At 41.1% G+C, this 24,822-nt stretch overlaps 1 protein-coding gene across 3 annotated transcripts in view; it reads left to right on the top strand.

The window, feature by feature from the left end:
* The first annotated feature begins 12,693 nt into the window (after window positions 1–12,693).
* Window positions 12,694–24,822, top strand: part of syt3 (synaptotagmin III) — a 28,232-nt gene continuing 16,103 nt past the window's right edge. Inside the window, exons 1-6 of one of the 3 annotated variants that reach the window (XM_067477817.1) lie at window positions 12,694–13,063; window positions 15,843–16,095; window positions 17,266–17,442; window positions 17,867–18,230; window positions 19,230–19,640; window positions 23,865–24,260. In XM_067477817.1, the coding sequence (XP_067333918.1) occupies window positions 19,490–19,640; window positions 23,865–24,260 (547 nt within the window). In that variant the 5' untranslated portion in view covers window positions 12,694–13,063; window positions 15,843–16,095; window positions 17,266–17,442; window positions 17,867–18,230; window positions 19,230–19,489. Of the gene's footprint in view, window positions 13,064–15,842; window positions 17,443–17,866; window positions 18,231–19,229; window positions 19,641–23,864; window positions 24,261–24,822 lie in introns of all 3 variants that reach the window. The other 2 variants (XM_067477816.1, XM_067477815.1) reach the window with 2 other exon arrangements.

Raw genomic sequence — 24,822 nt, 5'->3', positions numbered from 1 at the left:
ATCAACTTCACATTCTTCGCATCTTTACTGAAGTAACTGCTTCCAGAACGACTGGCTTTACATTACCCTGTCCTTAACCTTCTCTTTTTATGTGTGTAAATGCTGTGTTTCTTGGTCCCTTTTCCAAATAGCCTGTTATAATTAAATAAAATTTTTTAACTGTTACATAAACAAAATGAGTGTAATTGAATTGGGGATGAGAAGAACGCCCACGTGTGTGTGTGTGTGTGTGTGTGTGTGTGTGTGTGTGTGTGTGTGTGTGTGTGTGTGTGTGTTTGTGTGTGTATGTGTGTATCGAATTTTGTTTGAAAAAGCAAATGCTGCATGGATGGTTGTTAGAGATTGTGAGTCACCATGACATCATCCTCTGTAGTCCTGCCTGTGGATAATATTACATGTGCAGAGCTGTCAGCTCTCTCTCGCTTTCTCTCTCTCTCTCTCTCTCACACACACACACACACACACACACACACACACACACACACACACACACACACACATACACACACACTGTGTAACAGTTACTTTTAAGCTCTGTGTCTTTGTCAAAGGGACTGTGTCCAGGTCAAACGGTGCTCTTTATCTCAGTGATTGTACCACAAAGTCAGACACAGTCTGACATCAACACATGGCCATCAGCCAAGCGAACTGCCGCACACCAGTGTTTATGTTTGAACCAGCTGATAGCAAGAATTTTAGTGATAAATCCTGGTATGTTGTTACACTTTACTCTATTACTCAAACAAAGGTTGTAGGAATGTCTGTTTCCATAGCAGTAATGAAGATGGTGATGTCACCCTAGAAAGAATTTCCTCACCTGATGGTGGGTTTCTTGCTTGTACCAGACACAGACATCTGTACTAAGTGTGCTGTTTGGTTCTATTCTGAGGTTCTCCGTATACAGTGTCACTGCTGTATTGTTATCGCATTTTCACTTGATTAATTGATTCATTGTTGCTGTATTGATTATAACTGATTTAAAAAGAAATAAGTATACATTTATTACCACTAATATAGAAAGTGAAAGGAAAAGTTGGCTCTGTGCTGAATTATGCTCTCAGGGTGCTTTGTTAACCTTACTTTGTAAATGATCCAGTAGTTTTAACCATTTTGTACAGTGGAGAAGTTAGTGTAAGATAGGCATAAGTTTAAGTGCATAAGGAGTTAGAGTTTTTACAGGACCACCAGATGCCATAGTTGGCACAACACAGTGGGCGGGAGGGACTGTAGACCTGAGTGAGGGACTTTAGATAGGAAGTTGCTGTTGAGAGTGTCAGAGCTTTGAACCTGATTAAAACTTCTACAGAGATCAGAACAGTGGTGTGACGTGTCCTTTTTTGCTGATCAAAAACGAGACGTGATGCTGCATTTTGGATCATCTGTTTTTCGGTTTGATTATTCATGATAGTATCCCTGTCAGCAGGGCATTGCCTCCAAGATACCTTGAAGGTTTGACCGAAGCTAGGCCAGAGCTGTTCCAGAGAAACCCAAGTCAGAGAATGCAGGAAGTTTTACAGTGTCAAAGGCTACAAATAGATTGAGTTTAATACCAGTATCCACCCCTAAAATATATTTCCTGTTACAAGCGGTGCGGTGTAGTATAATGACCTTATTTTGTAATTTGCCAACATTTGAATACAAAATAAAAAAATAGAAATTGTAGGATAATGACAAAACTGTTGCTTGCCATGGGTCAGTTTATTAGTAGAAAGAAATGTGTCTATCATCCCGGGTGCCCAGCTGTTCCACACTGATTGACAACGGACTACTGTCAGGCATGAAGAAGCAGTTTCATCCACAGTTATTTCTCAAAAAGTTCAACAGTGAATAAACTCTTCGTGAAACCTAAAATGCACTTTGACAAGAGAAATGGCACAAAGGCCAGAGGTATTGGTCAACTGCCAAGTGGGAAAAAGTCACCTTGTCACGTATCATCCTTTATCTTATTTTCCCTGTGAAGTGTTCTTTAACTTCTGCTGCAATATAGACTCTATGTTGTCTTGGCTGTGGTCCACAGACCACTTAAAAGAAGTGTATTACCAGTAAAGACCCTGCCACCCTGAATGCCCACACTCATCTTCTAACAAGTATCTCTTTAAAAGTGGCCATTGAATCTTTCAGAATTAAACTGACCCTGATTCTTACGGTGATAAATGTAAAACGTAATGAAAACAAAAAGAAACAAATAATTTGAAAGTCGTGAGCTCACTCTAGACACTTTGTTTGGCAGCTTTGTCTGTGGGCCACTTTAGACAGTACACAGAAGCTTGTAATTGGTAGCGGAGAAATATGTTCTGCATCCACAGCTCAATGTCTTTTTCTGTCACATTAGAGGAAGAGCTGAAGGGTAGCAAATAGTTTTTATGCTTCAGCTGTTTTACAACAGCAGTTTTAAAAGAAAAAGACCTTTGGAATTCACATCATGCACCTTCTCTAGTTGTGGCCAACCTGTTCTCTGCTAAGATTCATTTTGACATTCACTCCCCGAGTTTTTAAAATGACTGGTTGCTCCTCTTCTAAACCACTGTGAACTCTGTACATTTACATTCATTACTTCAAGAACATCTCATACAGTAGGTACCATCTAAACAAACACTTAACATATGTGTGTTCGTCACAACAATAATGTTGGAGTGGAAACAGCTTATTTACATACTAATAACCTCATGATTTTCATTTAAATGTTACTGAAGCCTAAAAATGCCTGCAAATAAAATCGGTGGGGTCATCATGTGGACACCCACTCTGAGACAAAGCCTTAACCCACAAGACTTTCTACTCGTTTATGAACAAAAATATTACTATTTATGTTGGCTCAGTCACTGGTGGTCAGTACCCTAACGTCGATGTCAGTTAGTTAAGTCAGATTTTCTGTATCATGAGACAGAGGACGAGCAACTTGATTTATGTTTTCCAGCAGAGGGAGCTAAAGGATCAGCAGCCCAACCCTCAGGCCTGTCTTGAAGAGAAATATGCACGCTGGTGTGGCAGCATAATGGGAAAATGTCTTTATTCCCTCATCTCTTATGTGGTGACAGGCAGAACTTTAGGTTGCCATGGAGAGAGCTGCTGAAATGGGGCCATAATTAACAGAGCCACAGAACTTGGTTCAATGACTCATTACATTTGGAGAAGTTAATGAGGAAATCACACAGCTCCTCGAAGGCAAATGACTCTGTGTATGTATAATGTGTACATATGATAAATGCTTTAAATCACGTCATGAGGTGGATTATTACAGTGCTGCAGCCGGTCCTGCAAGTCTAATGATGAGTGTGTGATCTGCTCCAGTGCAGTCTAGTAAAGAACTTTGTGTGTGTGTGTGTGTGTGTGTGTGTGTGTGAGAGAGAGAGAGTGTGTGTTGAGGGAATGACTCATCTCCTTGCCGGGGAGTCACAAAACATATGAACATTTTTTAGACTTTCATACACACACACACACACACGCACGCAAACAGAAACACACACACACACACACTCCCCAGCTCCTTGCTCCAGATGTACTTTGGTGCGTCTCTTTCCTTCTCTCTTTTATATCCTGTCTCTCTCTCTCTCTGTCTTTTTCACTCTTGCTCTCCATAAGCTCAGGCTGCCCTGGGGAGACTCCTGTCACAGTAAGGGGCCCGAAGTGGTCCTGCTTGGGGGTTTACAAAGGGTTTACAAAGTGGCTAAGAACACAGAAAACGCCACATATCATCTCTCACAATTTGTCTCAAGTATCTCTGGGAAATCCCACTTGAATCTCTTGCTCAAACAACACTAAGGCCTCAGCACAACACAAGGCTAGGCTTCTCTCTAGAAATTGAGACATGAGGTAGGTGTAAGGCCAAAGGTCCAAGGGGTCACGGGAGCACTACAGGTCACAGTGAGCAGGAAGATTTTAAGCAATGTCACAGACTATGCAAGGCCAGGGGTAGGACCTTGGGGCCCAGGCTGCATGGGCCAGACTTCAGCAACAGGCAACAGAGTCGTAGACACGGAAGCTTTCCTTTGCGTAAGCATGCTTTTCATTTAAAATTGACCAAAAATAATGAGCAATCAAGAAAATAGCTATTCTTGCATTTCAATTAGCCTAATTAAAGAGAGGGCAGCAGGCTACTCAGAAGAATGGCAGTACAGTACAGTGTGTTTTTCTAGGTGTGTGTGTGTATGTGTGCATGTGTGTGTGGATGTGCGTGCGTGTGTGTGTGTGTGTGTGTAAGCAACCCAAAGATTCTCCAAGGGGTTTGGCTGGAACACTGCACAACAGTCAGAATGAGAAATTAACCATTTGCTTTCTTCTCTCCACAGCTTGCAGCAGATACACAATCTGGTCAGCATACCAGCTGCCAGGGAAGATTCAGAGCCACACCGTCTCTCCATCAAGTGTATCATTAGTTATTATAGCTCAGAGTTTGTGGTCTGGGTAGTTCAGTTATCTAATAACACTCTCAACCAATGTGCTTATCTCTACAGCAGGACAAGTGTGGCATCTGATTATGTGTGTGTGTATGTTCGTGTGTGTGTTGTTTTGTTTTTTATTGAATGGATGTGAGGGAAATATTGGCATGAGAGGGTTAACTGTAAGTTCAGCATCCAGTCTGATGGTGAGAGCCAGATGGTCATGTAGAGCACTTACAGTGACATGGGCCTACACAGCTCCCCCTGCTGGAACACACATAATCCCATCAGTACTTATACACACAATCTCATTTGCATGCAAACAGACACATGAACATCTCTGATAGATAACAGTGCCTGTGATTCCCAGATCATTTATCCATCTATGCCCTCTACCTCCCCTTCCTCAACTCTTTCCTCTTCTCTCCCTTCCTCGCTCCTCCTCTTTTCATTTCCCTTGGTCTCAGTCTGATGGTCAGAGTTAAGTGGCTGCTGTCTAATTGCTTCTCATTAGTCTGAATAACCAAACATGTGAGACGTGGCAAACAAAGCTTTCCTCCTGCTCTCACTCTGTTCTGCGCTTGTGTTTTTGTAATTCCCATTCCAAGACGTCCCCATCCTAGCGTCTAATGGCATTCTGCACTTTACCTGCCATTGTTTGTCATTTCACTTGCACTAGAAAACATCTGAAAGGCAGAGAGCAGTGAGTTCACTTTTCAAATTATGATATGATATCTTGGTAAAAACGTTAAACTACTTAGTAAACATTCTTTTTTTGCTGGTTTCCCTCACCATGCTGCCATCCATTCCATGCCAAAATGTTTGCTGTGTAATCTTCTGCCAATGTATCTTTTTTGCACTTACCTAACATTCACACCAGCTTACACACATGCACATGAACTGGCATTTATAATATTTTACACACATCCTAGAAAACATCATGATTCATGCAAACACCCACCCACATGTACAGACACGCACATCAAAAAGGCCAACCTCCTCGCCCACACCCTGTTGGCATTTGGCAGGTTCTCTATATTTGGGTAGTGCCCCTCCCTGGAGCCCAGCCTTCTCAGCTCCCCTCCCTATTTAATCTATCTTAGAAAAACCCCAGGGGTTTAATTCCTCTCTTAAGGCAAAGTGCTTTGCTGGCATGGCAGCCAAATCCATACACAAGAAGTGCATCAAGCTTTAAAGTGGACATCTCAACAGTGGAGCAGTTTAGTGAGAGTGACATGAAATATAGACCATAGTATGTCACTGCAAACAAAAAAGAAACAAAAACTGGTCTAGGGGCTGCTGTTGTCCTTGAGCAATGTTAAGGACTGTGGTGAGAAACAGTGGAAAGAGCAACACAGAGCAAGAGACCCCACATCAACACACACACATAAAATAGTACCCACTCACAAACCTTATGATATGCCAAGAAGATTATTTACTACTCAGAAGCAGGCCATAAATGATTAGATCAGTCTCCTGGTACTGTGACTACTGTAGCAACAAGAGACACTATGGGTTAAGGCTTTACTAACATTAGAGATAACTCGAGAAACAACTGAACAATGGAATGCTAAGTTAGAAAGAAAAACACTGAAAGAGACAAGTGTACATCTCAAAATAGCTTCATCGCAGCCTATAGTGAGTCAGACGGTTTTCTCCCACCATGTAAACTGACACTTGCAGCCCCCAAATCTTCACAAATGAGAAAAAAAATGTTTTCTCACATCCAAAACCAGATACCTCAAACTAACCATTGACTTTATTTAGTGATTTCCATGTAAAGACAAAGCTTCACAAAAAGCACCAGATTCCAAAAAAGGAGGCTAATGCACATGAAATTTGAGTAATATTTAATATTTTAATCATATTAATATATCAATGTGATAATGAATGCCACATGCATCTTTAGTAGTGAAGACTTTAAATCTCTTTTCCAACAGTTTTAGTAGCACAGTAACTCAGTGCTGCCCCAGCAAATGTCAAATCAAGTCAAGTCAAGTCAAGTTTTATTGTCAGTTCTTCCACATGTATAGTACAGGGAACTGAAATTGTGTTTCTCTCGGATCCATGGTGCGTACAGATAATAGTAACAGTGGAGCCTAAGATCTAGATCAAATATAAATGTAAAAATATAAAATACAACTATACAATAAGGGCATTGAAGAGTAGTACTAATAAAAATAAAGTAAAATAACATGCACATGGCAGATGGAGTGCAAACCAGTGAAGTGTACATCAGTGCAGGTAACAGATTCAGTGCAAAATGTTGAGCTTTGTCTAATCCAAAATCAAAAATCACACTGCAAAAACACACTAAGTTCACGTTCTCTAAAAGTGAACGTGCGCCCATGCTGGGAAGCAGTAGTTTTCCAAAACCCTCTCTCTTATGCACTTTCCTCCACGCTGCAACCCTCTTGACCCTTGAAGTAGCCGCTTACGTAAGACTCCTGTTAAAATCCTATCCACTTGTTCCTGCTACTGGAGTTCACCAGAAGACTTAGAGGTCCCTGACCTTAACACACGATGCATACGAGGCCTGTCGGAATTGCTCCAGGCCTTGACTGTGGAGGTTGGCAAAACCCCTTTTGAGAGCCAGGCTAAGGGTTGACCTTGCTGAGTTTGTTGTGGGAGTCCTCTGCCAGATGATCTGGTTGTGCTGGCTGATTTGCTACAGAAAGAAAAAGCTACTTAGTTTTCCCTCCACTGGAGAAATCGAGTGAAAGAAGGAACCAAAGGGGATAAAAAGGTAAAAAAATAATAAATTAAGTATGAGCAAATGAAATTCTGGCAGAGGTTGATGGGTGAGGGGGAGTCACGACAAAGAAAATGAAGAGCGATAGAAGAAAGCGAGAGACAGCTAGTGAACAAGAGAAAGATGGAGAGAGAGGTGGGCGATTGGTCCTATAAAAGAGTTGTCATGGTAACAAGTGATCATGATGAGGTTGAGAATGATCAGAGATGACTTTTGGAAAGAAAGTGCAAACACATTCAGAATATACATAATTACATTAGACATCGAAGATGACACAGGAGTGGACGGCATGAGATGGAAAGTATTCTAAAGTTTTTTTTTTTGCACTCAAGGTTAAACTTAGGATTTAGGAAACAGACTTTTTTTTCATTGAATTAAGCTGTAGTACAGCAAATCAACTCTCAGCAGACTTATTGTTTCATTAAATAATCGACGGCAGTTTCATAAATTAAGAGGGTTGTTGTGTTAGTCCTTGCTGCCAAATAATATGGCTGCATTTGCAACTCAATATAATTACATTTGAAAACATATTATGGTTTCTACAGAATTACAGGTTGCTTACAGCCTCTATAGTGTGAGGCCAAACTGCTTTCACTTGACCCTCATGTGCAATGACTTGGCATTTTGGATTCACATCAAAATTCTCTCCACATTCATTTCATGAACAATGGAGCGAGATGCATTAAATTCCTCTTGTGAAAAGATTTTGGCCAAGCTCCCAGGAGCAATGCTTGTCTGTGTGGCAATTTTGATCTAGTGGCCACAGACAAAATTGAGATGCCCTATTGGAAATATGACAGATGTTTTGCCATTTATACACTCTGACAAAATTAAAATAGTGCTTTTTGAATTGCCACACTGATATATTGCACAAAGATGTTGGACCATCCTCCAAGACAAACAACAGTTGTTTCCGCAAACTTCCTAAAACATTACTCTACAACGCTGAGACAACGGCCAATCCACCATGATAAAAATTTGATGTAACCGTAGAGAACAGAAGAGAAAGTTATGTGACGTTATTATGAAACAAGTCCATTCACAGACAGAGGTTTCTTTAAACCACTTTAAACCACCACTGTAATGAAGCTTTACTTGTTCCAAATCCCAACTAGACCTTTTCATGAATGAGTCATGAAAATAAAATACATTTGTGGAAAACCACTGTCTTTCTTCAAAACTTTGTTGGACATAGTCCTGTTCAGAAGTTGAATCCTACCCATGTTCTGTTTTGTTGCTGCTGCTGAGAAAGTAAAACTTAGTGAGCTATGGGCAACTTTGAAAGTCTGTCCCCTATGGCAAGACAAGACAAAGCAGACAGACAAACACACTACTTTGAAAATAATGTCTATGTCAGTCTCCTCTGTCTTGTGTTGCCAAGAGGGACAACCACCCTCTTCTTCTGGTAAACTTCATAATCTGGGATTTAGAAATAAGGCTGGTTTAAAGGAAAGACACAGTACTGCAGAAATGTATTGATATCCACTCAACCATGTTATAGTCAGCCCTAACAATACGGCTCCAAAAGATGACAATGTGACAAAGCTGACACCATGCATAAAGTCAGTAAAGTATGAGGTGAGTGATTCTTAGAGTAGCAAGCATGTCTCAGTGAAGAAAAGGCTACCAGAAACAGTGTCTGTCTCCCAAAAGTCATGTTTATATACAACTAAACTACAAATGCAAATACATTGTTGTATTTTGAAATTAGGTTTTCTATTACCATAAGGTTGCCATTTAATTTAAATGGCAAGTTGCATAAATGCTACAAAACATATCAATAAAATCTTCCTCCATTCTCCATTCTATCTCAGGGTTAACACAGAGAGACATGCAAAGACAGACAACCATTCACACTCCCATTCACACCTATGGGCAATTTAGTGTCCCTCATTAACCTAACATACATGTCTGTGACTGTGGGAGGAAACCCAAGTACCAGGACTAAACCCACCCAAGCAACCACTTGGGACACTTCCACTGATTACATTCCTTACACAAACATAATTGTGTTTGCACTTTAGTAGCACCTAACTTAACCATGTCCCCACAAATCCCTCTGAAGAGAGACCCAATGAAAGAAAATACAAAAATGTGTCCCTGGGCTGATGTTAAGGAGCACATGTGACATTTGTGAATGGACAAATTAGTAACCCAGGATTTAGGGAATTAGGCCACCAGGATGTCTCAGCCTTTGCCAGTAGGGATACATTAATCATTGTACTTTCACTGATTTAACCACAGGTGTCAGCAAGATCTTCATATTCACTTCGACCTGAAGCTACCTTTTTCAGAAAGTCCAGAAAAGAAATCAAGATTTGCAAACTAACTAGCTAACTAATTAATTAATGAATTAAAAATTGTAACCATAGTTGTGGCTCAATTGATTTTGACAGCTCAAAGTGACCACTATCACTGTGTACTACATCTCTCTTTAGTCAGGGACAGTCCTAGAGACTCCCAGCAGAAACCAGTGGACATTTGAAATAGATAACTCCTATTGAATCATAATTTGAAAGTCATATTTAAAGGCACTTTTCAGTTTCTGTGCTCTACAGATTTCATTCTCTAATGTTTTGATTCCCAGGTCTGTTGCCCTGAAAGACTTCTTCCAGCTCTATTCACAAAGCCTGAATGAATAGCACATAATGAAGAGAACCAAGCTCCATATTATTGAATTTATTAGAAAATAAAGATTATTTTCATGGGTCAGTTGGACCCTTATTTTTTTAAAATAAAAATACAAATAACTATCAGTAACTTCCAAACTGTTTTTAATCTGTTGACAAGTCAACTCTGGGATTTCTTTCTATGTGGTCAATATGATGAATTATTAGGAGACACCTGACCTGAATATGCATTATAAATAACCACATTTTGTGTTCTTGACAGTGTTTATAAAAACATCACATCACAATCTGGACTAATTTTGCCTCATTGAGTTAAAAATCATGATCTTATAGTTGCACGTAACCCCGATGTCTGGGCTCCTATCCCTGCCAGGATCTCTCAGTCTATTTTCTTTAGTAATTCTAAAGTAATTGCACGTGTGTGATGTTGACATGTTTAGTAAAATGGTGCTTTGGAGTATATGTGTTTGAAAGTGAGTGTCTAGGTGTTTCGTTTGCACTTGCAGAAGTGAAAAGCTTAAGTGAGAGTTTTTCATGGCAGCGCTTGTTTTAGAGAAAACCAGGTCTCTGGGATGACTGTAGTTGCTTCCTCCAGCCAGGCTTTTAGTTTTTCTTCTCTAAATCATATTTGTTTAACCTTCCCTTTCTCCTCTCCTGTCCTCTCCTCTCTTCTCTTCTGGGTCCCTTACTGTGTGTCCCTGTCCTCTACTGTTGTGTGTCTCAGTCTCTTTCTGTGCTCTGCTGTGACAGTTAACAGAGGCCACTGTTTACTCTCATTTATCAGTCAATCATCGCCCGCTGCAGGGTTCCAAACACCGCTAGTTTTCCATCCTCCAACCTTCTTTTAAAATCCCTGTTTCCTGAACAATTTAGTAACATATTGTATGATTGGGAGGTGTTAAATCATAAAAAAATAGGATTTGTTCTATTTAACATAATTTCCTGCTACAAATCCAACCCTGCTTCATTTCTCCAAGAAATGTGTGTATGTATATATATATATATTACAATTACAATAGGAAACAAAAAAATAGAAACAATATAATTATATTTAATTAATTACATCTATACTTTTATCCATTTAGTAAATTATTAGCTACAAGATATGAAAAGATTTTGTTTATTGTGAGAAAATATTTGATGTAGAACTAAATGCTCAGTAGGAGCATTAGTCGTAGTTCTCTCTTAATGCAACCCTCTTAAGATTTGGATTCCAAACAGTTTTCAAAGTCTTTGTTTTGATCCTTTCTCTTCATGATCATGATAAAAACAAATTTGGATTGACTTAAACATGTGCTATGAAACTACGAAACCCAACTTATGATAATTGAAATTTTTATGAATAAAACAGTTTGATCAGAGATATTTTAAAAAGCATTTGTAATTTAATAATTTGTTTATTTTAGTCAAGTGCATATAGAATTTTCATACCAAAATTTATAATAAGGCCTAGATGATGTCTTTGCTGTGCTGCCCATTAGGTGTTGTTTTCTACAGTCTGGGAAAATGATTAATTCATTAATGCGTCGTCTTTAAATATGAAGGTGCCAGCCTCAATCCTGACAACAGACCTCACTGTAGGAGGACTTTCTCTTTCACAAAAAAAATGATTCATGTGCAGGCTTCCAGGTTAACCACAAACATGACCAATGACACATTTTTAAATAATTTAAAGGAGAAATATAAAGGACTTCCACCAAAGATTAGTTATTTTAAAGACATCAAATGGAGAACAAGTGTCAAAAGCACACACTGTTCACCATGTTAATTGGCAACAGGCCTGTATGCAACATCTTGAGGGGGAGGGGGCGACTTGCCTTACATAACTCATGGTAACATCTCAGCAACAAGCTTTGTAGAAAGCCTAATGCTGGGGTTCACACGTTTCTGTCTGTTAGTTTGTCTGTTAAATAATACATAATATGACATCTGGATAACATTACTATATTGCTATGGTATTTTCTCACCATTTAATTTACAAATACATTTTTTTGATACGTGATATTTCGTTGGGAATAAGCCAAGGACCTCAAAGGGTGCCCTGAGGAACACTACTGTAACAACAACCACTTTGAAACAACATCTAAACATATTCCCGACTGACCACGAAGGCTCCTCATTATCCTGCTGGTGATGTTACCATAAAACAGACAAACATCTTTATGTTCCCCGTCTCTGCTCATATGAGGCCTGCAGGAATATCATAATCTAATCAAGACTCCAATAAGAGTGTGTCTCATTCTAACTAGATCATGGCCTCTGTATACCTCAGCTGCTCTTCTTGTTGAGGTTTTCATGGTGCAACACACACACACACACACACACACACACACACACACACACACACACACACACACACACACACACACACACACACACACACACACACACACACAAGATACCATCTACTGTAAGAGTTGTGTCCTTTTTTTGTTTTGGCTCAGAGCCGAACATCATTGCCCCTCCATTCCATTTCTGCTCTCCTCTCCCTGACCGATCCAAGCAACACCTCCTCCTCACAGTCACATTATGACCTCCATGTCCAACTCCTCTTTGTATCCCAGGGATTTTACTGTACCATAAAATGGATTAACATTGTGAGCCACCCATCCCCTCCTAGCAGCACCACCACCTCTTTAGGGGAATCTACTGGACTATTACAATCTAATCACAGGTCCAATAAGAATAAACAAGACCTTGGGATCTTCTAACCCACCTATGTACCCTTCGGGTTTTGAGAGGCCATTAACCTCCCCAACATTGCAGCCCCCCCCCCAACCTGCGTCTCACAAACACACTAGCATACCCACACACAACCACACACACACCTCTCTCTCCTTCCATCTACACGCCCCACATACATCAGGATGTCTTTAGCACTGGTTGGGCTGTACAGGCAGTGAGAGGAGAGACAGAGTATTAGTATTCAGAGCACAGGGAGGAGAAAAAGGAGAGGGAGCGAGCGACCGCGAGAAAGAGTGAGAGGGAGGGGATAGAGAAATAGAGAGGAGGAAAAAACACAAGGAGGGAGGCAAATATAAGAGAAGAACACAGGAAACGGGAGGGAAAAGAGGGGAGGGGAGAGGTATCATATTGTTCATTTCTCCCTCTCAGTCTGCCGTCCCGGTTACGGGGCTCATTGCTTGGTGCGTCTTGATGAGAAGAGAGATATAGGGGGGGGTGGACGGAGAGAAAGAGGGCGGAATGCCCCTTTACAAGCGTCGCATCTGACTAAAACAGCAGAGAAGCTCGTAAATCGGAAACTGGACAGGAAAGAAGACAGTGGTTTCTGCAATACCAAGGTAGGCAGATATTCCTTTTGTGGCCAACATGCATTCGCCTCAGTTTGTGCGATGTGTGCGTTATTCGCACCATCTCTCCTTTGATCCTGCAACCCGCACTGGGCTCTGCTGAATATGCTCTAAATCTAGCAGCATGTGTCTGTTTTCCATAAATATTTAATGTATATTATTTGTGCATCACCGCGGCTCTTCCATATTGCATTCTACCAGTGGTAGGTATATGTTTCGAGCATACAGTGGGATACCTATTTGTTAAGGCAGTCTCTGAGCCTGTGCAGACTGTATGAGCCTAAAGAACAGATACCACACTCGAATCTTTATCACAGGTGAATCAATGACAGCTATCCTCCTTGATGATGGTGATTTAACTTTCTCTCCATGAAAAGATATAAGAGGGACAGACAGTGGGGCGCGCGCACGAGCACGCAGAAAACACACAGAAGACAGTTTGACGTGCGTAAGACGTGCGTAATTCCCCCTCCACCCCACCCCACTCCCCCCGTACCATCAAAGACACAGTTGCTCTGGCTCCACATCACAGAGAACATCACATTTATGCAAATGGTCAAAAAAAATAAAAAATAAAAATACGGCCACAAAGACAAACTGACTCACCGACACAGCGGTAGGTGAAAAATGAAGTGAAGGCTGCTTGTCTCTGTGTGTTTGCGAGTGTGTGTTTGCGTGTGAGAGAAAGAGATTACAATCCCTGTCTGTAAATAGGTCCCGCTCTGCACCTCCACTGGCTGTGCAAGAGACAGGAAGAGCAGCACCAATATCCCAGGGTTCCTGGCTGTCCCCTTGCTCTCTATTTCCGGTCCCAGATTATAGATAATTTAGGCCCAGAGTAGTGAAGATGTTAAAGCCTGAATAGTAATGTTTGATGTTTAAACGTGGGACAGAAATAGGTGGTAATAAAAGCAGACATTGTCCGTTTAGATAGGAATGTTTGTTTGATTGCATGTGCTATAAAGATGTAGTCTAACGCACATATTGTGCTTCACTCTTTCCCACATCTTGTTATTTATTTGCTGAAAGGGTGTCCAGGAGCTATTATAGGACAGGCTAAATTGGAACAACCTCGAGGCTGAGGCTCAGCAAAGCTATTACTTCTAGTCAATAGACATTAATATCCCCACATTCAATCTTGGCCCTATACAGCTCTGTCTCTGTCCGGGCGAAACACAGTACCGCTCCACTGGAGTAACCAAAAAGATGTGTTGTAGTAGCCCTATCTGTTTACCCCTGTGCATCAATCTGTCACAGCTGAATGAGCAGGAAGGAGCGATGATAGCATTGTCTCAGCCAGACATGGCTGTGGCCTCGAAAGGAAGTGAGGCAAAACCAAAATGAGGATATGCCAGGGCCGATGAAATGAGGTCATGACCTCTACGAATCAGGTATAGTCTTGATGATTTAAGGGTACAGGCGTACATTTATTTGAGGTGGTGCACAGCAGGGAATGGACAAGTGGGGTACAGCAGAACAGACAGCAACAAAGTCTGGAACAAAGAGGAGTGGGTCCCGGGGCCATGTTGCCAGTCTGTGTGGAGTATATAACATGATCTTAAAGGGAATGTAAAAACTGTCATAAATGCACAGACGTGTGTGGAAGTGTGAAATTTGCTTAAACACTTAAGAACATTTAAAGACTTTAAAACAACAACAAAGGCATTTGGGGCAAGGATGAGAGGTTCAATTAAAGATGACTTCCAGGTACAGATGAAAACAAAAGAAAGAGCATGGCAGCAGATAGAGAGACTTGAAAGTAGGTTCAGTGAGATCCGTCTGAAACATCCTATTAGGTATATCCAATGGATTAGTCTCTTTTGTCTACAGAGGCATTATGTTCACACACAAAAGGGGTCTAACTGTTCACAGTTCAATTTTGTAATTATGAAAGTGTTCAGAGTCTCCCTATAAAAATAGTTAGACATTTTAGCAATAAACAGCTATTCCTATTAGTTCAAGCTGAAGAAAGAGAGAAGGAGTGCATAGTAGGAAAGTGAAAGAGATTTTATGTAGTGAATAAAACATGGTCCTAAAATTCCCTGTTTGTACGTTGGACTCTAAAATTAAAACCAGAAAAACCTCAAGGTAATACTACAACTACCATTTCCTTTGCTACAACTAATAATATTGATCCAGTCGCCTCCTGAGCCAGAGCAGCTAAAACTGTATCAGACCCACATGTGATGTATTTTATTCAATACAAAGACAGACACATAAATAAAGCTAGAAAAAGAAAAGCCAAATGGTTGAAACAGATCACAGGTCTGTGGTAAGCACCGTAATGTCTTCTGCTTCTTATCCAGCAGACAGCAGCGTTTCAAATGTCTTATCACTGTAATTCCCAAACCCAGCTGAGGTGTGTGATTCATCTGTCAGAGACAGATTCCACACACAGATTTCAGATTTCAGTCGCGCTCTCTAACATGATCCTTTTTACCGAAAAACCCACCTCCAGGGTTTTATCAAATTCACCCAGCTCGAGGATTTGTGTTGTTTGCGCCCGTTTTTGGTGGAATTTCCGAGTGAGGGAGAAAACCAGTGGAATTCTTGTATGAGGAGTGCTGAGCCAAAAAATGAGAAATCCAATACAACTACTCAAAAAAAGAGTGAGAAAGTGCATTCGATATTAAATAAATATTTATTGGTGTATGCCCTAGCAATAAAAAATACGAATACTGTGTCGAGTTGTTTTTCCCCCCATATTTGGATGTTTGGACGTGCTTTTTCACTCTAATTTGTATTGAATGTTTGGATTTTCTTTTCTCAGCTCGTGTACCTGAGGGCGGCTTCAAATCTGTCCTTCCTGTGCAAATACAAGAATGATCCGTTCATTATAAGAGGATACAAACACAAATGCCTCATCTGCTTTATTGCCCTTAAAGTAGACTGAGTATGTAACTGCTGGACTGAGCCATTAATTTAGCTGATGCTATTATGCTAAGTGATTAACAGGAGGGGACAGCCAGGGGCTCAATGTCTTGCTCAAGGACACCTGTTCAGGGTTGAATTTGCTTTTACAGGTATGTGACAGATCTAGCTTTATATTTTGCTTTTTATCCACTGAAGCCATGTGTGTCCTGGTCCTCGTTTTGGGGGCAAGTGAAAGACTTCCCCCAGATTTAGCTCATGATCAGACCGACTGACTTCCTTCTAATATGTGATTGGTCAGGACCTGAGGATCCTGATGTTATTTCCTTAGACTATATGGTCAGAATAGGACCTTGCATGCCAGTCCTGTCTCCTCTGGCCAACCGGACAGTGACCTTACTTGTTGGCTGGACTGTGCTGTGGTGTATTCGTTCCCTAAGACTATTGATCCCAGGCAGAACAGCAGTCAATGGAGCATCTGTGGGAGGTTTAGTGTTGCTCTACACTAGAAATGTACTTTTCTTGCCATGATGCTATCTGAGTGAAACGATTCATCAACTATTCCTGAAAGCACATTTGTCTGTGATAACCAGCTTCTGTAAATATTTTGCTTCTAGTAAATTGCATCCCCAAACCCTTGATTACCATTGTTGCTGTGTCACCCTCGCCACCAGCTTCCTATGTTTTTTCTGCCCTTCTCTGCTCCAGTTTTCCCCCCTCCTTCTTTATCTGTCTCGCCTCCAATTTAATGTCAGCATCTCCCCCATCCCTCTCTCTCCGTCTTGCTCTGCCTGTGTCTCTTGGTACACAATCTTTCTTTCTGTCTGTCTGTCTGTCTGTCTCCTCACTTTCTTTTTTCCTCTCCCTCCTTCCTGATGCTCTCACTGGCATTTGAGGCGGGCAGTTTAGTGCCAGACAGCCATTCCTCAGATTGAGATATCCTGGGTTTTAAAGTCACTCAGACAGATTTACTATCTTAATGGGACAGAATGGAGGTGGGGTCATCTGATTGTTGGTGTAGGATGATGGCATTTTGATTTGTTAATTTCAGATTCATTTCTAAAGGATGGACAGCGATGGACAGATAAATAGACTCTGCATTATCTGAGTTTCCTTTAGTCTGACAGACTATCCTAATGTGACAATCAACTTCTCAAAGGTGACAGTGACAGAGGGCAAACCAGAAAGGAAAGTGGGTTTCTGTCTTTAAGAGGAGAGACAGAAAACTAGAAAGGGAGTGGAAGCATTTTGTGTTTCAGATCTTGTTCGGAGTGAAATATGTCTTTGCCTAATGTGGTGATTGATTGATGTCCTTGAGACAGATGAACACATAAGGGGCACTTTGCTAGGGAGGTGCCACTCAATGCACAAAGACTGACGCTGACATTTCACAGAACAACATACATCAAATGATCAATAGTCCTTCCCCTGTCCGACGAGGCACCATGCTTGAGAAATAGGTCTGCTGCTTCACAAGGACAAAACGTCTCGGTGGAAAGGTGAGCTGACCTCTCACCATAAACACTGTTTTGCCAGTGATTTATTTTCCAACCAGTCCATGTACTGTGTGATAATTTTATGAAGACATGTTCAAAATCTGGGTTTTTGCAAGAGATGAGACACAAATTTATATTTATTCTCGTCAGTCAGAATCTCTGGAGACTCAGACGGTGTGAGAATTGGAGTTTGGGAATTAACCTGTTTTTATTTAGACAGAATGAGTTCAAAAAAGACATTATGCTAAAGAAGTTTACTTTTTCTCAGATGAAGGACAAAGAGTGCACACATAAGAATCCTATGTAGGATTCTATTAGCATTTTTATCCCTTAAAACATGGCTGTTTATTGGTGTCCTCACTTTTTTTTTTTTTCTGTTTTCTTCTCTTCATGCACCACATTGATAATTTTAATTGTTTCTTTTCAGGTGATGCTGGAGTGCTTCAAACAGGAGTCACCACAAATTAGACTTCCAGTCCATACTGATGTGTTTTAGAGACCACAGAAACCGATGCATTCCACCACTTCCTGGTGGAGCTAAATGACTAAGAGCCGGACTCTGTTTCTCCAGCTTGCAGTGAAGAAAAGAAGCCACTTGTCTGCAGGGCTCCTGTTTCTGGACTTGGAAACATTAGCAAAATAACAAGCTAAAGGTTATCCATGCACTCCAGGCATAACTCTGCATCCCTCAGCCGAATCTATGCGCAAAGATAATTTTTCATGTAGAGTATCTCTTCTTTGGCTTACAAGTTCAACATGGCCCAGAACCTCGAAAATCAAGCTCAGTAAAGGTAAAGCACACAAGCCATAGGTTTATGACATTACGAAAGCCAAATAAAGTATTTAATTTGTATTTTTGTCTTTTAGTATAATGAACCAAAATATGAAAATCTAAGGTAGGTGCTGGCAATTGCAAAAAAAAAAAAACGGAGGCCAGTCTCACATACTGTACACTCAAACTGATTATTTCAATTTATTTGTGTTTTAGAGACTCAGCACAAGAGAGCTTGTAATTATCTAAATTACACTATAATTACAGTAAAAAGTGTTTTGCTTTGAAATATTACATGAGGTGTTGATATGATTGACCCACTGGTCATTTCTATCTAAATCATCAGTGTGTCCCTAGAAAATCATTGGCAATAGGGCTTGGTACAATTAAGTATACACTGTGGTAAATGAGTAGCGTCTTGTATTACTCAAAGTAATACGGTGAAGGTTAAGTGACAGTGAACAGGAAGAGACAGTGACTTATACTATGCTGTGTGCTGAAAATATGACCTCAGATAATTGTCATAATGTCTATGTTTGAAACACTGGCACACAATTTTGGCTATACAAAGTACCGATAATTCAAATTCCTAATTTCATTAAGTGGTACATAATTTCCAATGTACCTTTGCCTTTTTAAACATCTTTAAACTACCAATAAATTATATGTTTGATAATAAAAGTTTTTGAACATTATGTCTGTAGTGCCAAACCCACTGCAAACTTTTTTCAGACGGTGTTTTCTATTACAAGAACGTAAAAATGTTTTAGTGACTGCATCAAAGTCAAATTTTCTTACTGATGTGCAACTTGATGCCAGTTGCTTTGTATCACTCTTTATAGTGTACAATAACGTGATATTATGAAGCAGTGGAGCCAATGATCTATCACACATTGATGGTTTTGGCATCAGTGTTTTCATTTAATGGCTAAGGTGACCAATCTGCCAGGAACTTGATTTGCACACCTTAGTGTCCTTATACTCAGGCTGCCAGTTTCTCCCTTTTGATCTCTTTCAGAGAAAGTGAGAGGGGTGGGTGTTGCTCAGTTACCCATGGGCACATCAGCCTGGTTTCTGTGATCCAGACCAAGACACCCTGCAGAGGCCCTTCATCGCTGCTGCCCTTCAGCTTCCTCTGCCTACTCTTACTGTTTTCGCACTTGTAAAAGGTGGACGGGCCAACACTCTACTTAACCAAGTGCCGTCCAATAGGTGAGGGCGGCAAGGGCTGTGCTGTCATTGGCTGACTGCTGGTGAGAGTGCGATGCGGATTGGAGGATGTCGGGGGACTGGGATGAAGACCTGTGTAAGAAGGCGCTGGTGCTGGTGGAAGAGTTGTGTTTCAACTCAGCAAGAGGCTACAGCCAGAGCGAACGTTGCCAGGAGTTCAGCTACCTGCTGAGGGGTCGTAACAGAAGCCTGGAGACAGGTAAATGACACACATGCAGCTTCTCATAGATCATTATGACAATGTCTTCATTTTTTCAGAATACCATTAGCGAAATATAGGCTCTACAGTCAACTCTGTCTCATCGTTCGCAGTTTTAAAACTCAGCTTATGAATGTTGGTTGCAGAAAAGAGATTGTAGTCAGTTTAATGCATGTCAGTGTAAATCCATTGATTCATTATCGATAACCGTTTATTCTGTTCAGGGTTGCAATTTCTACAGAAGCGTCAATAAATAATAATAAATGAAAATAACTGAAACGTCTGACAATAAATCACTCCTCTGCTCTATTATCATGTTCAACATGTTTTGTCAACCCTTTTAACAAAATGGTTGACAAAACAAATTTCTTTGTAATACATGATGCTGTTTTCTATTATGAAAACTACACCTAAGGTTGGCTTGGATTTTTTTAATTAAATATATTAAAACAAACAGGAACTACTGTACTCTTGGTAGAAGGAAACCATGAACTTACAGACACCTTTCAAGCCTCCCAGGGGAACCTCTTTGATATGTAAAAGGTGTGGGGTATGGCTCACAACCCACTTAAATGATATTTAGTTAAAAAGGGATTCACTTTTTTCTATTATATGCTTTTTAGTTTGCTGTTAGTAAAACTTACCTAATACCTTGAATGTTTTGTCTCAAAAGCAGTAATGATAAAAGAGAAATGCAGTATTGTCACATCTGCTGCAGATACATGGAAAATGACATATTGCATGTTAGTCTTTTAGGCATACGTTGGCAAATGTTAAGAGTGCTCATGTTTGATGGTGGGCTACAGTGCACTCGAAGCAACAAACCATGAAATATTCATCTGCTAGATTGAAATTGCTACAGTACAAGTCCATCCCATTTCTTTGACGAGCCCCAAAAGATTCTTGGTAAAATTGTGTGATTGTCATCTCAGACCTGGATTACTCTGTATGTGTATATATATACACGTGTGTTTATATACACATACACAGTAATCCAGGTCTGAGATAACACACACACACACACACACACACATATATATATATATATATATATATATATTTTTTTTTTAAATTCTACCTTTACTCTACTGGAAAGAGATCTCAGATGTTATGAATCTGCTGGAGCCACTGTCCCAGCTAGGGGGTCACATCTCCCAGTGTCCAAATTGATATATATGTAAAATTGTTTTTTGTTTTTTTTTGCCAAACTGAGTAGGTGCATCATGCGGCACTGGAGTGCATTATGCAAAGAGTATTGTGTGTGGGCTCTCATTGGAGCATTTGGAAGTGCAATGCACTGTTATGCAGATTAACATGGAAATCTGTGGCTCACTGTAGATTAGCCTGGATTGGCTCTGTGTTGCCTCTGGAGATTTGGATGGCTCTGTGAAGAAATGTCACGTCGTGGTTTTAGGCGTTGGCCCCCTCGCTTACCAGATGTGATTTCTCAGTGTTTGCTGATGGAAGTCTGTGAGCCCTCTGAGGACCACAGCCCATGAAAACTGTCAGTGAATGGCTTGTGTAAGCAGCGGAAACGTGTTTGATGTGAAGCAGTGTACGAGTCCCAGTAGGCTTGCATCAGTTGTTAACTGACAGGGAGCCTCAGTCCCTCTTCACGGTGCACTTTAGAGGCCTCCTACCCACCCACCTACCTGCCCGCTGACTCGTGTTTTATTCTTTGTGGATTAGCGCTGGATCTTTGGCAGGATCAGTGCTCAGGAAGGTACCGCGATGGCCCTAAAGAGAGACAAATGGAGGAGAGTGGTTTGGCCTCCGACAGTCCCTGCACACGTTTGATCACAGCCATGTCTTATCAGCACATCCTGATCTGTCAACCACACACAACTGACTCCTCTGCCTCCTCACTTAGTTTTTTCCTCTTTCAGATCAATACATTAACCTTTCTCATCCTTAAACCCCTTCTCTCTTTAGGTTTCCCTCTAAATCACTGTCAGCTGTTTTCCTCCATCTCTCTGTTTCTCTGGCTTTTTCTCACTATCATTGCCTCCTTGGTTTCTACTCTTTCACACATGCTTTGGTAGTTGCATCGCATTTATCAACCCTCCCTTAATCTTCCCCCTGCTCCTCCGTGGTAACAAACAGAGGGAGTAAACCCAGTCAGCTTATATGTCTGTTTCAACATGGGGACCAATCAGTTTTCAACCCTCTCCAGTCATTCTCTGGTTTGGATCATTTTTTTTTTCCCTTCGCCCCTTTTTATTACTATTTACTATTACTTTTTTCCTGATATTTTCTACCTCATCCTGCTCCATCAGTTTACTGTCTTCTCATATCCATCCTTGTTATCTCCTGCCTTGCCCTCTTTCCCTTCTCTTGTTCCTCACTTCCCACCTTGTCGTGTTCTCTACCGCGACAGATCGATGTCCCCTTGCCCATCCTCCACCTCTGCACCCCCTCACCCCCAATCATATCTTTTGAACAAGTGCTGATTAATGATATACACAGAGTGATGATTAATTCACCATAGAGAGAGCTAGGAAGGAGAGGCAGGGAAGGAGGAAGACGGAGAGAAGGTAGGGGTGACGAACAAAGAGACAGTTGCTGAGGAGAGGACTAAAGTCAGAGCATGCAGAAGCAGACAGCATGGGAAAAGAAATGACAGCATGGAATGAGAGGTGTTTGAGGGGATTATATAGAGGAAAGAGTGAAAGGAGAGAAAGGCCGGGAGGGTGGATAGCGACAGAAGGCAAACCAAATTCCAGAAGATGTACCCCAGGGCTGGAGGATAGGCTGCTCTTGTCTTGTTTTCATTAATTTCCTCTCGGTTTTGTTGTCAGTCTGTTACAGATAAAATGTTATTCTCTTTTCGTATGATTTAACACCGTTTATGTCTTTCTCATGCACATAAAGACAGTCTGAATTGGAGTAAACTGAAGGAAAAGGGGTTAAAGAGAAAGAAGCCTTTGTGTGGGTCTGCAGCAGACTGAGGTGTGGGTTCGTGTTGTTCTCTGATACTATGGCAGTGCCATTATATATAAAGCTGATGATTGGCCTGTCCACAGGAAAGGAAGCATTGTTTATTGGTGGCCTTCTGGTTTAGATGCAGGGCAAGACCACGAGGGGCAAAACATTATGGTTGGATGCTGCAAGCATACAAAAATCTGCAATGTGTGATGAGTCCTCTTGGTCTACTTAATGTCCATGAATATTCATGTTCAAGTCTCTAGGACTACAGTTTATTGTGGCCCTTGATTGGCCCTATTGTCAAGTCATCACACTTAAAACAGGCTATTTATAAAGAGACATCCAGTGGTTAAGGATAATTCAAAAGAACTACAGGAGTTACCAGGCTGTGGGGCTAATGCCGACTTTCTTTCATTTGTGCTCTCTTTGACCGTGGCTGTTGCTTGAACTGTCCAGCTGTCTGGTGCTTTTCTTTTATTATTCGGATGAGTCATACGCCACCCTCCCTAACACCCACATGCTCACCCCCACATATCCACACAGCCCACCACACACCACCACCACAGCCACCATCCCTCAGACACAATCCTTGAGCCGTCACAGATTAAAAGCTCCAAAGCATGAGAAAATGCGGGATGACATTGCATAGAGGCCTCACTAAGGGTGTTTTTATTTTTTGGTTTTAATTATTTGCCCATCCCCAGCCCTGCATTGCCTCCTTTTCTATTCTAAGAATATCCACTCTGCCAACATTTGCCCCCATTTTAAACTCAGGAGTCCAATATGGGATTTGAGTTTCAGGTGGTGGTTGATATGGAACCAATTTGCGCCTACAGCGGGTCCTGCTCATCCTGCCCGATGATGGATGATTTGTACATGTGGTGGTGATGCTGTGGGGGTGTGTGTCCGTGTGTGTAGGGATTGGTCCACTGTTTTAGGCCAGCTTTGTGAAGTTTTGTGACATTTTATCCTAACCTCCATGGTAGCAAGATTATTTTTATGATCCCCTGCCTTTTTCCTCTTCAGCCACCATGAAGTTCATGTGTTCATATTGAATTAGTTGCCATGACAGCTGGTACACACATTCATTCAAGATAAACAGTAACAATGCTGATCATCTGACATCTGAGAGTTGGTGGAAAAATACCAGTAAAACTAATTGGGCTTAGCTGTACTTGGCTGTGGATTCTCAGTGTTGTTGCCCTTTAGTTCTTTCTGTGTAAAAACAGACTTTATAATAATTAAATCATTGCTCTTTTCTATTAAATCGGTCTCCCCTTCTCTCTTCTCTCCATGTAGAGATCTCAGTCAGCCTGCTGTCGGTCATTGTGACATTCTGTGGCATCGTCCTCCTCTCCGTTTCCCTTTTTGTCTCCTGGAAACTGTGCTGGCTCCCATGGCGGGACAAGGAAGGCGGAGGAATGAGTTTGACTTCAGGGTTGCTGCCTGGAAGCGCTGGGGTTGGAAGCCTTGGAGGCGCCGGGGCGTCATCGCTCTTACCCCCACTGCTGCAGAGGAAGGATGGTCACTCCTCATCCTCACTTTACCCCTCCTTGGGCCAACAGGGCCAGCACCACCCCCACTTTTCTGACCTGGTGGGGCTGGAGAGGGGGGAGGTTGGAGGTGTAGTTGGGGGGCCACACGAGACCCAGGAACACTCCTACCTGGACATGGACTCCTACCCCAACAATGCTGGTGAGAGAGGAAGCAAGCTCATTGACATTAAAGGCACTTAATCCCACTGTGTGAGAGTAATGTAATGCCTCGGTCAATAACTTGTCATTTTAATATACTCACAGTACTGAATTCAATACATTTACTGTACCTACATACAGTAAAAATAATGTATCTGTGCTGTGCCAGTGTGTGATGAATGCTGACTATTACTGTATGTATAAATGGCTTTTCTTTAACTAGGGTTACATTCAACTTTTTAATCTTACTGCCTAAATCTTTGGAACAAAACAATGTTGTACTGTAAAAAAAAACTTTGGAAACAAGGTACACTGTGTGTTTGAATTGATATTTTAATTACAACAAAAAAATGCCAGCATTTTTCTTAAAGGATCAATCTGTTTGTTCCTTAAAGCTGCAGTAGGGATTTTTTAGAAACGCTGTACAGTGCAGAGTAACATCATATACAGCTCATAAACACAGACTGACGGGAAGTTGTTATTGAATCCTGTTTCTGACCACCTGATAGATGCAAGTCCTCTTTCAATTTTCTTTTTTCATCTCTGTAAACTAAACTAAATGA

This window comes from Channa argus, chromosome 15, assembly GCF_033026475.1.
Source record: "Channa argus isolate prfri chromosome 15, Channa argus male v1.0, whole genome shotgun sequence".
Lineage (NCBI taxonomy): Eukaryota > Metazoa > Chordata > Actinopteri > Anabantiformes > Channidae > Channa > Channa argus.
This window is presented reverse-complemented; position numbering and strand designations above follow the sequence as displayed.